The sequence below is a fragment of the Scophthalmus maximus genome, chromosome 7 (assembly GCF_022379125.1).
Source record: "Scophthalmus maximus strain ysfricsl-2021 chromosome 7, ASM2237912v1, whole genome shotgun sequence".
Lineage (NCBI taxonomy): Eukaryota > Metazoa > Chordata > Actinopteri > Pleuronectiformes > Scophthalmidae > Scophthalmus > Scophthalmus maximus.
In genome coordinates, this window is record NC_061521.1 from 7,500,912 (window position 1) to 7,516,010 (window position 15,099).

The window sequence follows — 15,099 nt, forward strand, 5'->3', positions numbered from 1 at the left end:
GAAGGTTGCAGTGAAGTGAATAGCCGCTTTATGTCTATCAGGGCTCACTCACTAATTATAAATTTGTGTGTGTGTGTGTGTGTGTGTGTGTAGGAGCCACACGTATCGTACAGTGAGTGTGTCTGCACAAATTGTAAGAGAAGTACAGCAGCTCATCTTGTCTAATGAAAGAGTTCACGTTGTATCTTGTAGAGGACATAACGTACGATATGAGGACTTTACACAGAGGAGACAAACAAGTCAACAGGAATTTACATACACACAATGTCGAGAAAACATTTATCGTGGGTTGAACAAAAACTCATGGCATTACTAGAGCTGCAGGCTCTGCATGCAAAAGTGAATCTCTGCTCTACTGCACCATACGTAAAGAGCTTTCGAGAAAAGTCGACTCTCATTCTCATTTCGGTCAGATGGCTCAGAACCTTTTTTGTGAGTTACTCCGCCTCTAAACTTGTCAGATGGTCAAACTTTCATTTAAATCACAGCCCAGATTATTAAACTAACCAATCTCACAAAAAAAATAAAAACATCAAATTAAATTGAGGACATATTTCTTCTCTCCGCTCTCTTTATCTGAGATTCCATTGGAGGGGCCCGCCCCACAGGTTAGGACGCACTAGACTACACAACTGCATGCAAAAGTATTAAAAAGCATTAAAAAGCTTCACGACACTAAAATGTACACTCTGCTGAAAAGGACTTCTGAACCGAAGCAGAGGATACGAGTACTTTTCCAAACCCTGGGCCACTGATGTCAGCAAGTTTAGTATTGTAGGTGCGAGCTGGAGCAACATTGACCTACTTTATAAACTCCAAGGTAATTTAATCTACAACAAGGTTTGATATTCGATAATCTCACAATAGGTTTTCGAGGGAAAAGGTTAATCTGGAACTATACTTATTGCTGTCAAATAAGTATAGTTGAGTCAAAGGTACAATATTCTCTGAAATTTGGTGACACAGTGGTAGTATTATGTATTAGAAATGTAGGTACTCGGGTAAGGTACATGACCTCACAATTATAGGTCAGTAAAGTAGCCCACTTTAGTAAATATCCTTTTTTATTACAGTTATAAAAGTTTGTTACAAGCATTTTGTGTGCATTTTATATTCGCCAAAATGATTTGTTTTATGATGAAATCCACGGTCACCACGACCTAAAGCGAGGAAAGATCCATCTCAGTGTCAGTCAATTATGCAGACCTAATGAGGGGGGGGGGGGGGGGGGGGGGGGGGGGGGGGGGGGGGGGGGGGAGAAGTGAGCAAGAAAGATAGAACCTGTTCACCTCAGTATCCATCACCAGAGGCTGAGCACACTTTTCATCCATTCAAAGTACAAGTAAGGAGCTAAACTGGTCACAGCAGACGCATTTCAACGTGCTCCTCTCTATAGGTAGCGACAGTAGCATGACTGATGATAATGTTACATGTCAGATGTTTCACCGGATATTTGTCATCCCTGTTTCCTCTCGGTGTCTGTCCTTCTCTATAAGCTTAACGTGACTCGAAGCGGATCAGGGCCTATTTGTCAGCGGCCGTTAGAAAACCAAAATGGCCCCCGCAACGATAGTGTTCCCGTTGAATCAGTGGGGACAGAGCGTTTCAGAGAGCATTTGAATTCCTTTTTCTTTCTTTTTTCAACTTGCATTACATAATTTTAAGCATTTAGGGGAGAGAGAGAAAAACATTTGGATGCTGCATAGGTGGTGAGAGGGAGAAGACGAGGAGAAGGAGGGGAGGGGTGGTCACTGGTCTTTAGCGAACACTACTTTCTTTTACTGCAGCACAGAGTGGCTTCTCATGCCCTGCTGCATGATGGGACAGAGAGCCGCTCCACACTCTCTTGACAGGTTGCCAGGCTCGCTCGGCCACACCGGGCCGTCTGGCGGCGGCCGGGGCCGCTCTGACGCTGGGAACGGCTTCGGGACAGGCGGAGGGAACGGTGGGAATATGGAAATCTATGAAAAGCCTGTTTTTATAACTCTCATGCCTGTGTGTGGTTTACTGTGTGAGCGAGCGGGGAACAATGATTAAATTCATCTACTGAATGATGGAAAGTTGCATGTGTCATGGTCTTCGGATGACAAAAAAACTGATTAACATTTGAAGCTTTGTATAGGCCGAGTGTTAATTCTTATTGATTCAAGCTTACATTAAATGCGATGAGAGGGAGGCCTTGAAGCGGCTATATTCCATATTTCTATTCTTACAATGGATCAAGTGACAATGTGTCATTTAAAAGCTGAGTGCTAATGTTGCTCCATGTCTGCTGGATGTGACAATTGGCCCATATTGCCATATACAGTAACTATGATATGTCAGTTGATGCAGATTCAAATTTTCTAGACCACCATCACTGCCAGCAACCCAGGGGTAAAAGATTTAGGGTCAGAATCACGTGTCCCCATCTAACCAACAGAACGGCTCCTCGTCTGTTTCCATAGAAACTCTCTGTCTGAATATAATCTACGACGCAGGGCATCCTGACCTCGCGTCATGTGCTTCTGCATGGCTCCATAAGGCGACCTAGCTGACGAGCAAACATAACCTCTCAAAAAGACGTCAACCAGCAGGACAGGCAATCCCCCCAACAATGTGTATGATGTATAATCTTTATATAATATACTTGCTGCCCCATTCTGTAAGGATATTTGTCAAAAGCCTTCCAAGTAGTACAAAAATGTTATATATTTCTTAATTTCTTTATTTGCTACAACACCTCATGAGTTGCTGCCCTCTTGGTTGCCTTTTCCCTCACATATCCCCTGTCAGCCATAGACGCCATTGGTCCTTTATTGAACTGATGTAGTGTGTGTGTGTGTGTGTGTGTGTGTGTGTGTGTGTGTGTGTGTGTGTGTGTGTGTGTGTGTCATAAGAGCAAACAATAATGTACTGAAACCTCTCTCCCTTTTGATTATGCACTAGAAAAATGGAAAGGTCTTTGGTCTCTTCCCCACTGATCAGTATAACAGGAAAGAACACCGGAGGAGACAAGTTAAACCTCAGCGTATTGAGAGTGAGTTGTGGTTTTGGGATTAATTCATAATACAACTCCAGACCAAATACGACTGCAACTATTTATTCAAGATTCAAAATCCAAGAGCTTTATTGGCACTGTACAAGAACAACGAAATGACCAAAGTGTCATCCTCAAATCAAATTGTGCCTATCATGAAGATTTACAAAAGATAATAGATACGAAATATGAAAATAAGCAGCTTTCCAATATAATTATAAGTACAAGTATGATGTATGAAATAAATTTCTTCAATAAAATATACATAAACACATGCTGCGGTATATATAGCGAGGGTGCAAAGAGAATGCAGTGGCATGATAAAGAATCTGAATAATATATAAATATGGTTATTGAGTTTGAAGGTGACATGATAAGATGACATGTCACAGTATATTTACTTTAGTGACACACACGTCCATCTACACCGTCTCTGGTCTGAGTGAGGACCTATGACAACAGCAACATCACTGACAAAACGATCAATTTTTACTGACGTGCTGATCTTTGTTTTTTTGAATTTCTCCAGGGACGCAGTGCGCCATTTTGGCCGCCAGGTGGCAGCGGCGACGAGGCTTTAATTTTTTTTTTTTTTTTTTTTTTTTTTTTTTTTTTAAATAAATAAATAAAGATGTCCGAAAGAAGAGAAGAAAAAAACAAAAGGAGGTGAGGAGAAGAGGAAAGGAAGCAAGCTAGCAGCAGCAGCAGCAGCAGCAGCAGCACCACCACCACCACCAGTACTACCGCTGCTGCTGACCGGAAGTAGAACTTCCGGAGGGTCGTTTACAACTTTGCTGTGGGCCACGACAAGAAGAAGAAAAAGAAAAAGAAAGGAAATGAAGTGAGTTGGCGGCGGCGGCAGTTTTCCCTCCAGAGGAGTTGAGTCCAGGAAGTGAACAGCTGACTGTCGGTAAGTCCCGTCGACTGCTGCGACAGAGGACACGTTACACTTCACCTGAGTGTGTGTGTGTCTGTGTCTGTGTGTGTGTCTGTGCGTGTGTGTCTGTGTGTGTCTGTGTGTGTGGAGCAGGCCGACGCACTGATTTACCCTCGTGTTGGGGTGACTCATTCATTGTGTGAATCGGGGGGAACTGAGACAAAAACGCTGCTGCTGTTTGTAACTTCTTGTCTCCTGACGCCGGAAGTGCTCACAGCTTAGACGTCTGCACACACACACACACACACACACACACACACACAGAGACGTGTTGGACACTTGTAGTTATGATCAGACGGTAGATTACATGGGATCTCATCAGGGGCGATTCTAGGATCAGAGCCTAAAGGGGGGCCATGGGCCCCCTGAAAAATGTCCCCTTCCAAAAAACGAAGAAGCATAATCTGTACAATTTTTGGAATTTTGGACCATCAACATACACATAAGAGACAGTAACCACATTGGATGTAATATCAACACATAGCAGTGGATTTTGAGAGACTATGGGGGGTGGACGTCAGACCCTTAGGGGGGGCATCACCGATCACTCACTTACATTGTGCTTGCTCTTCCGGGTTTGGTTTATTCTTTTGTTTGTTTTTGATGCTCTCCCGGGAAGAAAGATGTGTACATTTGAAAGTGAAATCCATCAATCTGGTTGAAGTTTGATTGCAATTTATGAGGCTGGATCTATAAGAACTTTATGCTCTTGTCAACAATTGTGTGCTGTAGACTTACAACTTCTACGTGTGTTGTATGGACACTGAACCCCCCCCCCCCCCCCCCCCCCCCCCCCCCCGCCACATACAACGACAAATAGCGGGGGAGTTGCTTCTTTTGAAAATATCATTCTTTGCATAAAAATAATAACGGCACAGAACGATTAATTTAATTAAAGTTAATAAATTCATAAATATTAAACTTGGCACCTGCAGGAATTTTTTGTAAGGAAAAGTAGCATTTTTTTGTATAAATTTATGAACAGATTATTTCCTGGGGATATTGCAATATAGTAATAAGATCTTACTTATTGTCTCAGTTGTAATAGTTTAAAAAACAACAACTAACCGGAGATGATCTGACAAAAGGCAACATAACATTTTAATGTGAACGCTGCTGACGCTGGCTTAAAAGAAGAACACGTATTATTATATCTGTGTTTTCAATGTGTGAATGATTGACACAACACAGATGAATGAAAACCACAGAATATATAGTTATAAATAGCAGAGAATGGAAGGAACCGAGTAAGAGCTCAGTGGCCAATATACAATTTAATTTTCAGACTATCATAGATCGCGCTACCATGAAAACTTGCACAATTTCGTTGATGCACAAAGTTGTTTTTTGGAAGACATGCTCTTATAACTTTCCATCACATCCCCTCTCGTCGAAGTTGAACACACGTTTACGATCTAATGTAATATGTGCAGTGGAAACCGTCTCATTGGATTTGGGGGAATATATTTGCTGCTGTGGTCTTTTAGTTTTATTGTGCTCACTAGCCACGGGCGCTGAGATCGTCACCTTTTTACCATATTTATGTATAAACACCATGAAGCCACGTCCTTGTTTATATATCCCACGTTCTCCTGTTCATCCTCCTGTTATTGTGTTAACTGCTGCTGCTCCGGTTCTCTGGAGGGACCCATTAAAGTTTCATCTTGTTGGACGCCCGACGAAAGTTATCCATCGGACGCTCGGAGGCGGGTGATTAAAATCATGGATCTTTTTCCGCGATTGCCACAAATCACCTTGTAGCCCGTACCCGAGGTGTCGTCCTCTGTTTGCGTTGACGAGTGAGAAGTGATGAGCCCGCGTTGCACCAGCGAGATGATATAGCCTCAGTTTTCAGCTGTATTTGCAAACGATGCTAATTTCTCGAGGGCTCAGTCCATAATGAATTAATAATCTTGTAGCGGCAACTGTAACTGACGTCTCACTGGTAGTTCTATAACCTCACCGGCACGTTATCTGACCCTCAGCGGTAATAGAGGATTTTCACGGCAGCTGTCAGTGGCCAGACCCTCTCGATAACTTTGTATTGTAGGGGTCGACCGAAATGGCTTTTATTCCGGGCCGATACCGATTATTACTCATCGAAGAGACCAGCAACCGATTTTTGAAACCGACATTTGTGTGCAATAAAAAAAAAAAAAAAAAGGGTCAACATTAAGAATGACATAAACTCTTGACACTAAACTTTCTTTGTTTAATTCAAAGAATCTTTCAACATGACCTTAACCAAAATAGAAAAAAGTGCCGGGTAGCTATCAGCAGCATTATGATGAAGTTGAACAAAAGAAACATATGGACGGGAAATTTGATAAAGTCCAGAGAGTGGCGACTGCGGCTGCATCAGAGCCACAGTGGAAGTTATAGAAATCTTATTGGCAAAATCGGCTTTAAAAAATGAGCGATAATCATAAAAAGGTTGAGGCCGATATTCGGGTCGACTCCTAATTTATTGCATATAATAATTAACTGTTTTGTTAATGATTTAAATCTCAAACTCGTATGTAACTATTGAGCATCAACCTCACTCCATTAGAAAAACATATATGGACCAAAATGACTGAAATGCTTTGCTTTTCATTATCTATCAAATTTCCTTTTGACAATAAAGGCCCCGACCACAAGCACATCATCACAACATCCTTGATTATTCAGTCCAGCCGCAAATTATGACCCGGTAACTGGAACAGTGTGTCACGAAGTGGCTCACTTGCCGTTTTAATCAGCTAAACGGTGATAGCGAGCAGGATCCAGTGACCGACTCCTCCCCTTCATAAACGCGACGCAGGCCTCCCGGTTTCAAAGGTCAAAAGCCCTTTTATTGTCGTCGTGTTGTTGATCCCAGGTCCCGCAGCGATGGTCCCGAGGCGACTCATCCACGGACGACGGGGCCTGCAGGTGACAGCTGGGAATGTTGTTTTTCTTCTAACTTCTTCACGGTGGTTGGAGAGTTTTACTCGCCTGAAGGGCGACAATATAGATACAGCCTCGCACGCTAATTTATGTCTGTTTCCGCCGGTCTGTCTCCTCAGTTAAAGGGACACTAAGTCACGTGATGACATCGCCGTAGAGCCCTGGGTAACGTCACGTGTTGGCCTGCATTGGACGCACAATTAATGCCTTGAGATGAAACCTCATGAAATGTGTGTGTTGTTGGAAATGATGCTATTACCAGTCATAATTCAAAGTACAACTCACGATTATTTTCCTTATCGATTAACCTGTTGATTATTTTCTTAGTTATTATTCTTATTAGTTATTCTTATTATTCTTATTATTATTAGTTTATTTTGTGCCAGAAAATAAATGCACATGACGGGCGGAATTTTTTTTCCGTTGGATTTAATACCTTGAAAAAAATTATGGAATGCAAAGATCAGTGCCCTTGAGCCATGTGCAACAAAATGCTGGGAGTGTGAGGAGTGAGTTTCCTCCCACAGCCGATCATGACACAGGCCGAGCTCATCGCTGGAAGTTGTTCTAATCGTCCCTGTGAAGTCTTTCCACACAGGTGTTTCCCGCCGCTCCGGGGGCATTTTCCTCATTGCGCTCGTGTCGGCCTATCCTTCCAACGGAGTTAAAGGTCGCGACCTTTGCGTAGTGAATGCTGAATAAACACACGGCCGTTTACAGGTTGTTTTTATTTTTATGAGTTTATCTCTTCCTCCAACCTGTGGCGGTGCAGCCTGTCATCGCCTCAGAGGTTCGTAATGATGAGTTGTCTTTGTCACCCTACACCCAGGCCTCTGCGTCCCCCCCCCCAATGCAGAGGAGGGCTCAGTTATTTCTGGATACCAAGGTTAATCTGGGTTGACTCGCGTGTGAGTTCCGGTCGAGGTATGTCCTGGCAGAAAGTCGCAGGATGCAGGAAGACCGTGTCCGTCGCAACATTTTTAGTGCTTCCAAAGCACATGGGACTTAAAAACAAGTTGTCGCAGTCGTTCAGCGGCAGCGCGGACAGTCGGCTCTCGCCCGTCGCTCAGAGGTGATATGACCCGCCCTTCTGTTTCTGGAGCCTGTTCCCCTCCAGTCAGCTGTTCCCTGTACGTGGTGGGGGGTCAGGGGGGCGGCGGTGTTCTAAAGGAGGGTGATTGACTACATTGATGAGCGACACATGAACTAGCTTTGGCTGTGTCGACTATTTGTGGACATTTCTGCTGCACAGTCGCAAGTTTCTGCTCGAGCCGGGCCGCGCTCCGCGTGTCACGTTCTGGCTCTGGCTCAGTTACAAGAGACATGACATAACAGCATTGTTTCTTTTATTTTTCTGGTATCAGATCAGGTAACGGATCACACACACACACACACACACACACACACACACATTGTTTCGAATCACTAGGGTTTCAAATTCTCAGGGATATCTGACCGCTGTTTAGAGTTCAATTAATTATTTCTCCTTGGATGTTTTGGCAAGACAACCATGGTCTCGAGATTCAAACAAAGCTGTTTGTGATCATTTTACAGCCACGTGTTTGGTTACTTAATCTTTTCTCTGTTCTGTCGTGCTCGTACTAACTAACTTAACACCCCCCCCCCCAAATAAAACCAACAACAACAAAAAAACACACAATTATTTGATTATCAAAATAGTTGCGGATATGGCAAGCGAGGGCAAAGCATTATGATTTCACAATTGGAAATATCATTAGGACTGTGTGTCTTATCAAGGATGTTTCATGAATGGAAATAAAAACCGGAGATGGAGGGACAGCCTGGCTCCTCCTTCAGGGCCCGTTACCACGGTAACAGCAAACGGCAGTGCGGACTCCTTAGAGAATTAAATGTGCTGAGTCAGCAGCGGGATAACATGGAGGAGGTGATGATAATGATAATGATGATGATGATGTGCATAAATTAAACTAATGTGTGGGGGGAGGTTTGTGGATGTCAATGTGTGTTAATGAGTATTGATATTCTTCATCTCAGGAGGAGCTGAGCTGGAGGAGCTGCGACTTCAGACCAAGGCCTGTATATATATATATATATATATATATATATATATAAATATATATACAGACAGGCAGAAATGTAAATCCTTCACATTAAATCTTGCGTAGAGATTTATAAATAAAAGCAATTCATCATATTTCCTAGCACTAATAAGTGTCAACTAGTCAGCTGCAACTAGCAAGTATTTTCATTTTCCGTTAATCTGCCTATTGTTTTGTTTTTTTGATGAAACCTTGTTCTTTTCAAAATCTGCAAAGACTTAAAATATCACAATTTTCAGCATCACCAAAATTCAATTTACAATGGCAGAAAACTGTCAGATTAAAGAGTCATCCATTGTTTGGCATTTCTGTTTGAATAAAGACTTTAATGATTAATCATTTATCTAAGTAGTTGCAGATTGATTTTCTGTCAACAGACTAATGATTCATTGACTAATCATTGAAGTTCTACGCTCATCAGTGTGGTACACATTTTTCCTTAATACTTTTTTTCAGATTTTAATCCTATTAAAAGTTTTCTTTTTATTTCCCTTTCAGCCCATTTCTGTCTTTTAATCCCTATTTATACACTTTTGTACATTTCTATCAAGTTGGTAATCTAACACGTGAATTGCCACTAGAGATATAAGAAATAAATAGAATGAACTTTAAAAAGAAAAACATTTAATTAACAAATATAACTTTTGAACAACATGGCTGATGTGCAGTAAATACGATTTCCTATTCCTGCTCTAAACATACATATAAAACATGTGATGACTGGAGAGTTGATACTCTTACACTTCACTGTAAGTAGGAAGTAGCAACTCATGCATTTTTTCACACTCAATGAAAATGAAATTTGCTCTTGAGCTCATTCTTATGTAAGTTCACAGCCGATAAATTTTGTCTTGATGACCTTTCCATCTTCACAATCACAAAGGAATAATTTCATTCCAGCTTTTCCCGATCATCCTTTTTTAATTCTTGATAACGTTTTATGTCAAATGCTGCACACAACGTGCGTCCATAAAAAAACGATTTCACAACAGATAAATATGTGCAAAACTGCGGCCGTCGGTAAATATTTCCACGGTCAACACTGCAAAAATTCTTTCAGGACAAAATCGTGATTTCTAACTGCAGTAACCATTTCTCTTGACTCTTTGAGTGTTGCAATGACCCCGTTTCCTCAGGACTCGATAAACTTTGTCTCGTAGTGTGCGGTTCAGGTCACAACCTTGACTGCGCCAGTGCCGTGGTTATTCAGACGTCTGAACCAGTGAGCTCACGCTGCTGTGTCATGTCTCTGCACACGTCAACTGTTGTTTGACGTGTAAATGTTTACTGTGTCTTAACTGTTCACCTCAAGGAATCCTTTCCATCGAGTTTCTCAAGCAGTTTCTTCATGTTTTCTTGCACTATTTCTTCCCAGGGCAAAAAAGAAATGGTGCACAGATGTTGACCGAGGAGTCCGTCTTCAGACTGGGACATGTTTGACCTCGGAGCCTGACCTCCTCCGTCCAGACACAGCCGCTCTACCTCAGCAAATGTGGCGTCCACTTCCCTTTCTTTTACCTCTCAGGCCGTCCACTTCCCCTTTTCTACCCCTGTACGCGCACGTAGCCGTTATCAGCCGGCTCAGAAACTCCAGCTGACCCCTCGCACTTATCACCGCTGCTCTCGGGTGTCAGCCATCCAGCGATAGTGTAACAGTTGACAGGGTTTCTTCCTGCTCCGCAGCCATAATCGCTATCTGACCCCGTGCCGGGAGGAGCTGCCCGAAGCAGCCATGTTACGTGTGACGTGCATGTGATGTCTGAGCCCTGCGACGGACCGGCACCAGGAGCAGGGGGAGGACAGGGGCGGGCTGAGCGAGACGTTCCTCTGTTTGTGGTCGGCGGCGAAGATGACGACGAGCAGGACATGGGTCAAACGGAGGCAGGCATGAAGAACGAGATGTTTCAAGAAGAAGAAATGGAGGATGACGAGGATGAGTCGGTGAGTTCCAGGTGTTGAATTCGGGCGCTCGTACAGTCTGAGTCACACGTGTATAATACGATGTACCTTGTACCTCGTGCTTCTTGAGGTATCAAGAATGTTCTTTGTTATTGATATTATCAGTTAAACTTTGCTTTGTTTGTTTTTTAACCTTAAAGTTAAGATATGATACTCATTTGCAGTTTAAACAGTCTCTCAAACAAGTTAGACTTAAAAACTAGTTTATGTTTTTTGCTCTATGAACCAAATCGTATAAGAGTACCGAAAATAACAATCACAGTTTGTTTTCCAGTGATTATAAATTCACCATGTGGGTGACAGTATTGGACTCGTTTAGTCAGTTGCAACTGAACGGACAAGGAAATTTTAAAGAGCAAGTGTTTTATTTGGAATGTGCTAGTGGAAATAAATATACAAACGTTGGCATGACAACAACATAGTGTATAAGCAACTGTAAAGTCCCTGGTCTCTTGTGTCCTCCTGTAGCTATAAAAGAACTTTATGGTAGTGGTGCATTAGCCGCTCGCCTACCAGCTACAGTGAGACCTCGTCTCTGTGTTTCGTCTCCGTATCTGTCTTTGAAGATTTTTTGCCATTTACAGTAGTCGATGGTTTGCATCTATAGAGAGATATTAACAATGAGTGAACATGTAGCAGTTCAGTTCCAGGAAGTGGTCACTGCTTCCATGGCACAGCAGGCGAGGCTTCTCATTAATGTGAGAACCAGTGAAAACAAAAACCACTAGGGGCATTTAATTCCATGAATCGCAATTAATGTCATGAAGTTTTTCTTCAGAAGATGTAATACATTTTTTAATGGTTTGTAATAAAAAAAATGCTACGTTTTAAGGTTTTAAAAAGTTATAACTGAATTATAACTCTGTAGAGACTCTCCGTAGAGCGGCCTGTTTTTCTTCTTCTTCTATAGAGGCCATTTTAGGACTTCCTTTTTTAGACTTAACGTGTCAGGCTCAGTGTATACTCCACTTCAGCAGAATGTGCCGCATGTCAGCATTCGACTCAAAGGTTGCGGATTTAACCAAACTCCCAGCGACACACAGATCTTTTTGCCATTCATACGCATTAGAAAATGTCAGTGCCGTAGAAAACAAAAATTACCCTGAGCATGACACTTCTCAATAATCTATGTCCAGTACATATTTAACAACCTCAAAGGCTCAAATTTGGACGTCTATGCGATTCTGCTGTGTTTACTCTCCCTATGTGTATCGCACATTTCCGTCAGTTGTGCTTGACACGTCTCCTTTTATGTCATGTTGTGTCTCCCCCCCCGTGTCCTCTCCACCAGCCGCCAGAGCGACAGATCGTGGTCGGCATCTGTGCCATGATGAAGAAGTCCAAGTCCAAGCCCATGACTGAGATCCTGGAGCGCCTCTGTAAGTTTGACTACATCGATATGGTCATCTTTCCCGAGGAGGTGATCCTGGAGGAACCCGTGGAGAGATGGCCCCTCTGCGACTGCCTCATCTCCTTCCACTCCAAAGGTAAATCTCCCTAACTCCTTAAGAATATCTTGATGCATGTGAGACAACTGCGACGGGTGGAGGGGGGAAAAGTGTTGTCCTGGTATTTTAACATGCCGCGGAGGTGTCTGCGGTTTTGTAGGCAAACAATTCTGCCTTTTTTTTTTCTTTTTTTTTGTCGTTGTTGAAGGGAAAGACAAGCTCGGTGACTCACTGATTCGGCACATGATTTTTAGAAATGTCAATTTTTTTCTCTCTGGCCTGCCATGAAACAACAGATGTGACAAACACCGCCCAACTAGCCATATTTGTACGTGGGATCACTGCCGAGTTTGATACGAGGGAGGAATGGCTGTGGCGAAAGTGCAACTGGAAAGGGGCAACTGGAAAGAGAATCATGAAAAGTAAAAACATGGAACCGAGATCCCGAGGACTTTCCCATTCTGAGGAGACCTGCACTGGAGTTTGCATCGCTGGGAAATCCTACTGCTGTGAACAGTTCTCCTCAAAACTGACTCTTGGCAAAGACCCGAGTCTTTGGGTTAGTGTGTGTTCAATGATCTGGGATGCCCCCCCCCCCCGGATATGAATAGTCCTCGATTGGAAACAGTCTCCCCACCGCTGTTAAGGAGAGTTTGGCCACGTTTGTTTCAGGCCGTCTGACACCAACCGATACCAGTTCATGGGAAACATCTCAGTGGGAAACAAAAGCTGTTTTCACATATGAAGTCTGGACATGATCGTCTGTGTGAGACACAATGATACCCACTGGAAACAGGCAGGAGAGAAACGGAAATTAACCCACTCGCTAACTATGAGTTCTGTGGACAGCGGCTGACTCCATTCACACACCGGCTCAATCAGACACCACACAAATGTTGTACTGGGGAGCTGGCGGAGTAAAGTCCGTTCATCTGATTCAGACATTTGCTCCACTGAGTAATCTCTGGAAAAGGTCAGGGTCGCAGTGCACGTGTGAAAGCGGCTGAGGAGTACCGCCATACTGGAAATATCTAATGTTTGTAATCCATTGTACACCTCAGTCCTCTATGTATGGTTTACTGAGGCAGTGCTCAATGAATGAAAGATCAATACACTTCTCCCCCCCCCCCCCCCTCTCTCTCTCTTACGTTTTCATCAATGGCAGTTAAACGGTGAATTAAAAAAGGAAAAGGATGAAACCACAGTACAGGGTCTTTATACATATACATGTTGGACATTCATTCTCTGTTTAAGTAAATACGTCTGCTGACTCTGCTCTGGTTCCGTGTATACGAGTCAGAGATCACATGGGAATACTTTTTCCATTCTGTTTTAAATAGAACAATATTTTTATTAGTTTCAGTCCTGAGTCCTGTGTTATTGCTGGAAAGAATTAAAACAAATATTTCCGACAGACTTGGATGTTTGTCGTGCTCACTGGTAGTAGAGGAATGTGGTGAATGTTTAGAGCAATGGCCTTGAGAATCGAGGAACTTGTGAAAGGCACTTGCGACATGATTTTACCTCTACCACCGATTGGCTTATTGTATTTAAGTAACCTATCCTGCACATGGTGCTGCGATCCTGTTATAATAATGCTCATAACTTCACGGTTCATTGCCTTTTGAGCTGTCAAACTATTGGGGCCAGGATTTCTGCTGTAGAGAATTATCCTCCCAGAAATGTATCTACATAGAGAGTCCTTATTATTTCAGTAATTTGGGATTGTCGGTTGAGCTTGGATTGTTGAACGTGCTGTATGGGTTGATAGTTTTTTTTTATCAATGTTGATCCATTTTCAGGTTTCCCTCTAGACAAAGCGGTAGAGTACGCCAAGCTCAGGAATCCCCTGCTCATCAATGACCTCAACATGCAGTATTTCATACAGGACAGGTACGTTGTGAAGCAGCAGGACACATTTCGACGGAACACTTGTATCTTTTTTCGATTCCATCATTTGACCAACAAGCGTTTAAAACATCCGTTTTAAAACTGCAGTGGAACGAGCCCTTCTTAAAAAAAACACACCAGTCCCAGATACTCTTTACTGTTTTGGATAGCGCTTATCATTCTTTTCTTTTGTAGTAATTATCTCTTTGAGAAAGTTCAGTAAGCTCTACAGCTAAACTTGGATAAATACAAGATTATTATCATAGGTCCTCAAACTGTCATTCTACACGTAAAGTGTGACTTTCTTTGGATTGTCATTCGACGTCACGACACAACAAAACATTGTTTTAACGTGACGACAGTGGGGAATCATGAGGAGCATTTTTTTTAATTCATCGATCAAGCCAAAAAGATATAGGAAGATTAATCAGTCACAATGAAGTTAGACTCCTGTCTGTCCCCCAAAAAACTTTGATAAACCTCAACTCAGCCACCGTCGGGCTCGTGACCAGGTCGAACAGGAGGGAACTCATTACTCCGCATTAAAATCATTTCACTGGTTCCCAGAATCCCACTCGTTTCTAGAGTGGACTTTAAAGTTAAGCTCTTGACCCCCATAGCCAGCCTGAAGGCAACCTGGGACCTTCTGCTGGGTGATTCTTTGCAATTCCCAGAACAGAACATTTTTTAATCAGGCCCCTCGGCTGTGGAGTGACCTGCTCGAGGAGATTAGGGAAACTCGTTCCTTTGAGTCCTTTAATAAATACTCAAAATTGTAGTCTTTATTTTCATTGACTTTAGTATATTGTATTTCTTTCCTCTTTCTTGATCTTATAT

The 15,099-nt window shown here is 42.7% G+C and overlaps 1 protein-coding gene across 5 annotated transcripts in view; it reads left to right on the forward strand.

The window, feature by feature from the left end:
* The first annotated feature begins 3,672 nt into the window (after window positions 1-3,672).
* ppip5k1b (diphosphoinositol pentakisphosphate kinase 1b) overlaps window positions 3,673-15,099 on the forward strand; it is a 46,555-nt gene continuing 35,128 nt past the window's right edge. For 3 of the 5 annotated variants that reach the window (XM_047333224.1, XM_047333227.1, XM_035642319.2), the window contains exons 1-4: window positions 3,673-3,929; window positions 10,341-10,906; window positions 12,216-12,411; window positions 14,175-14,265. In XM_047333224.1, the coding sequence (XP_047189180.1) occupies window positions 10,721-10,906; window positions 12,216-12,411; window positions 14,175-14,265 (473 nt within the window). In that variant the 5' untranslated portion in view covers window positions 3,673-3,929; window positions 10,341-10,720. Of the gene's footprint in view, window positions 3,930-6,809; window positions 6,870-10,340; window positions 10,907-12,215; window positions 12,412-14,174; window positions 14,266-15,099 lie in introns of those variants that run through there. The other 2 variants (XM_047333225.1, XM_047333226.1) reach the window with 2 other exon arrangements.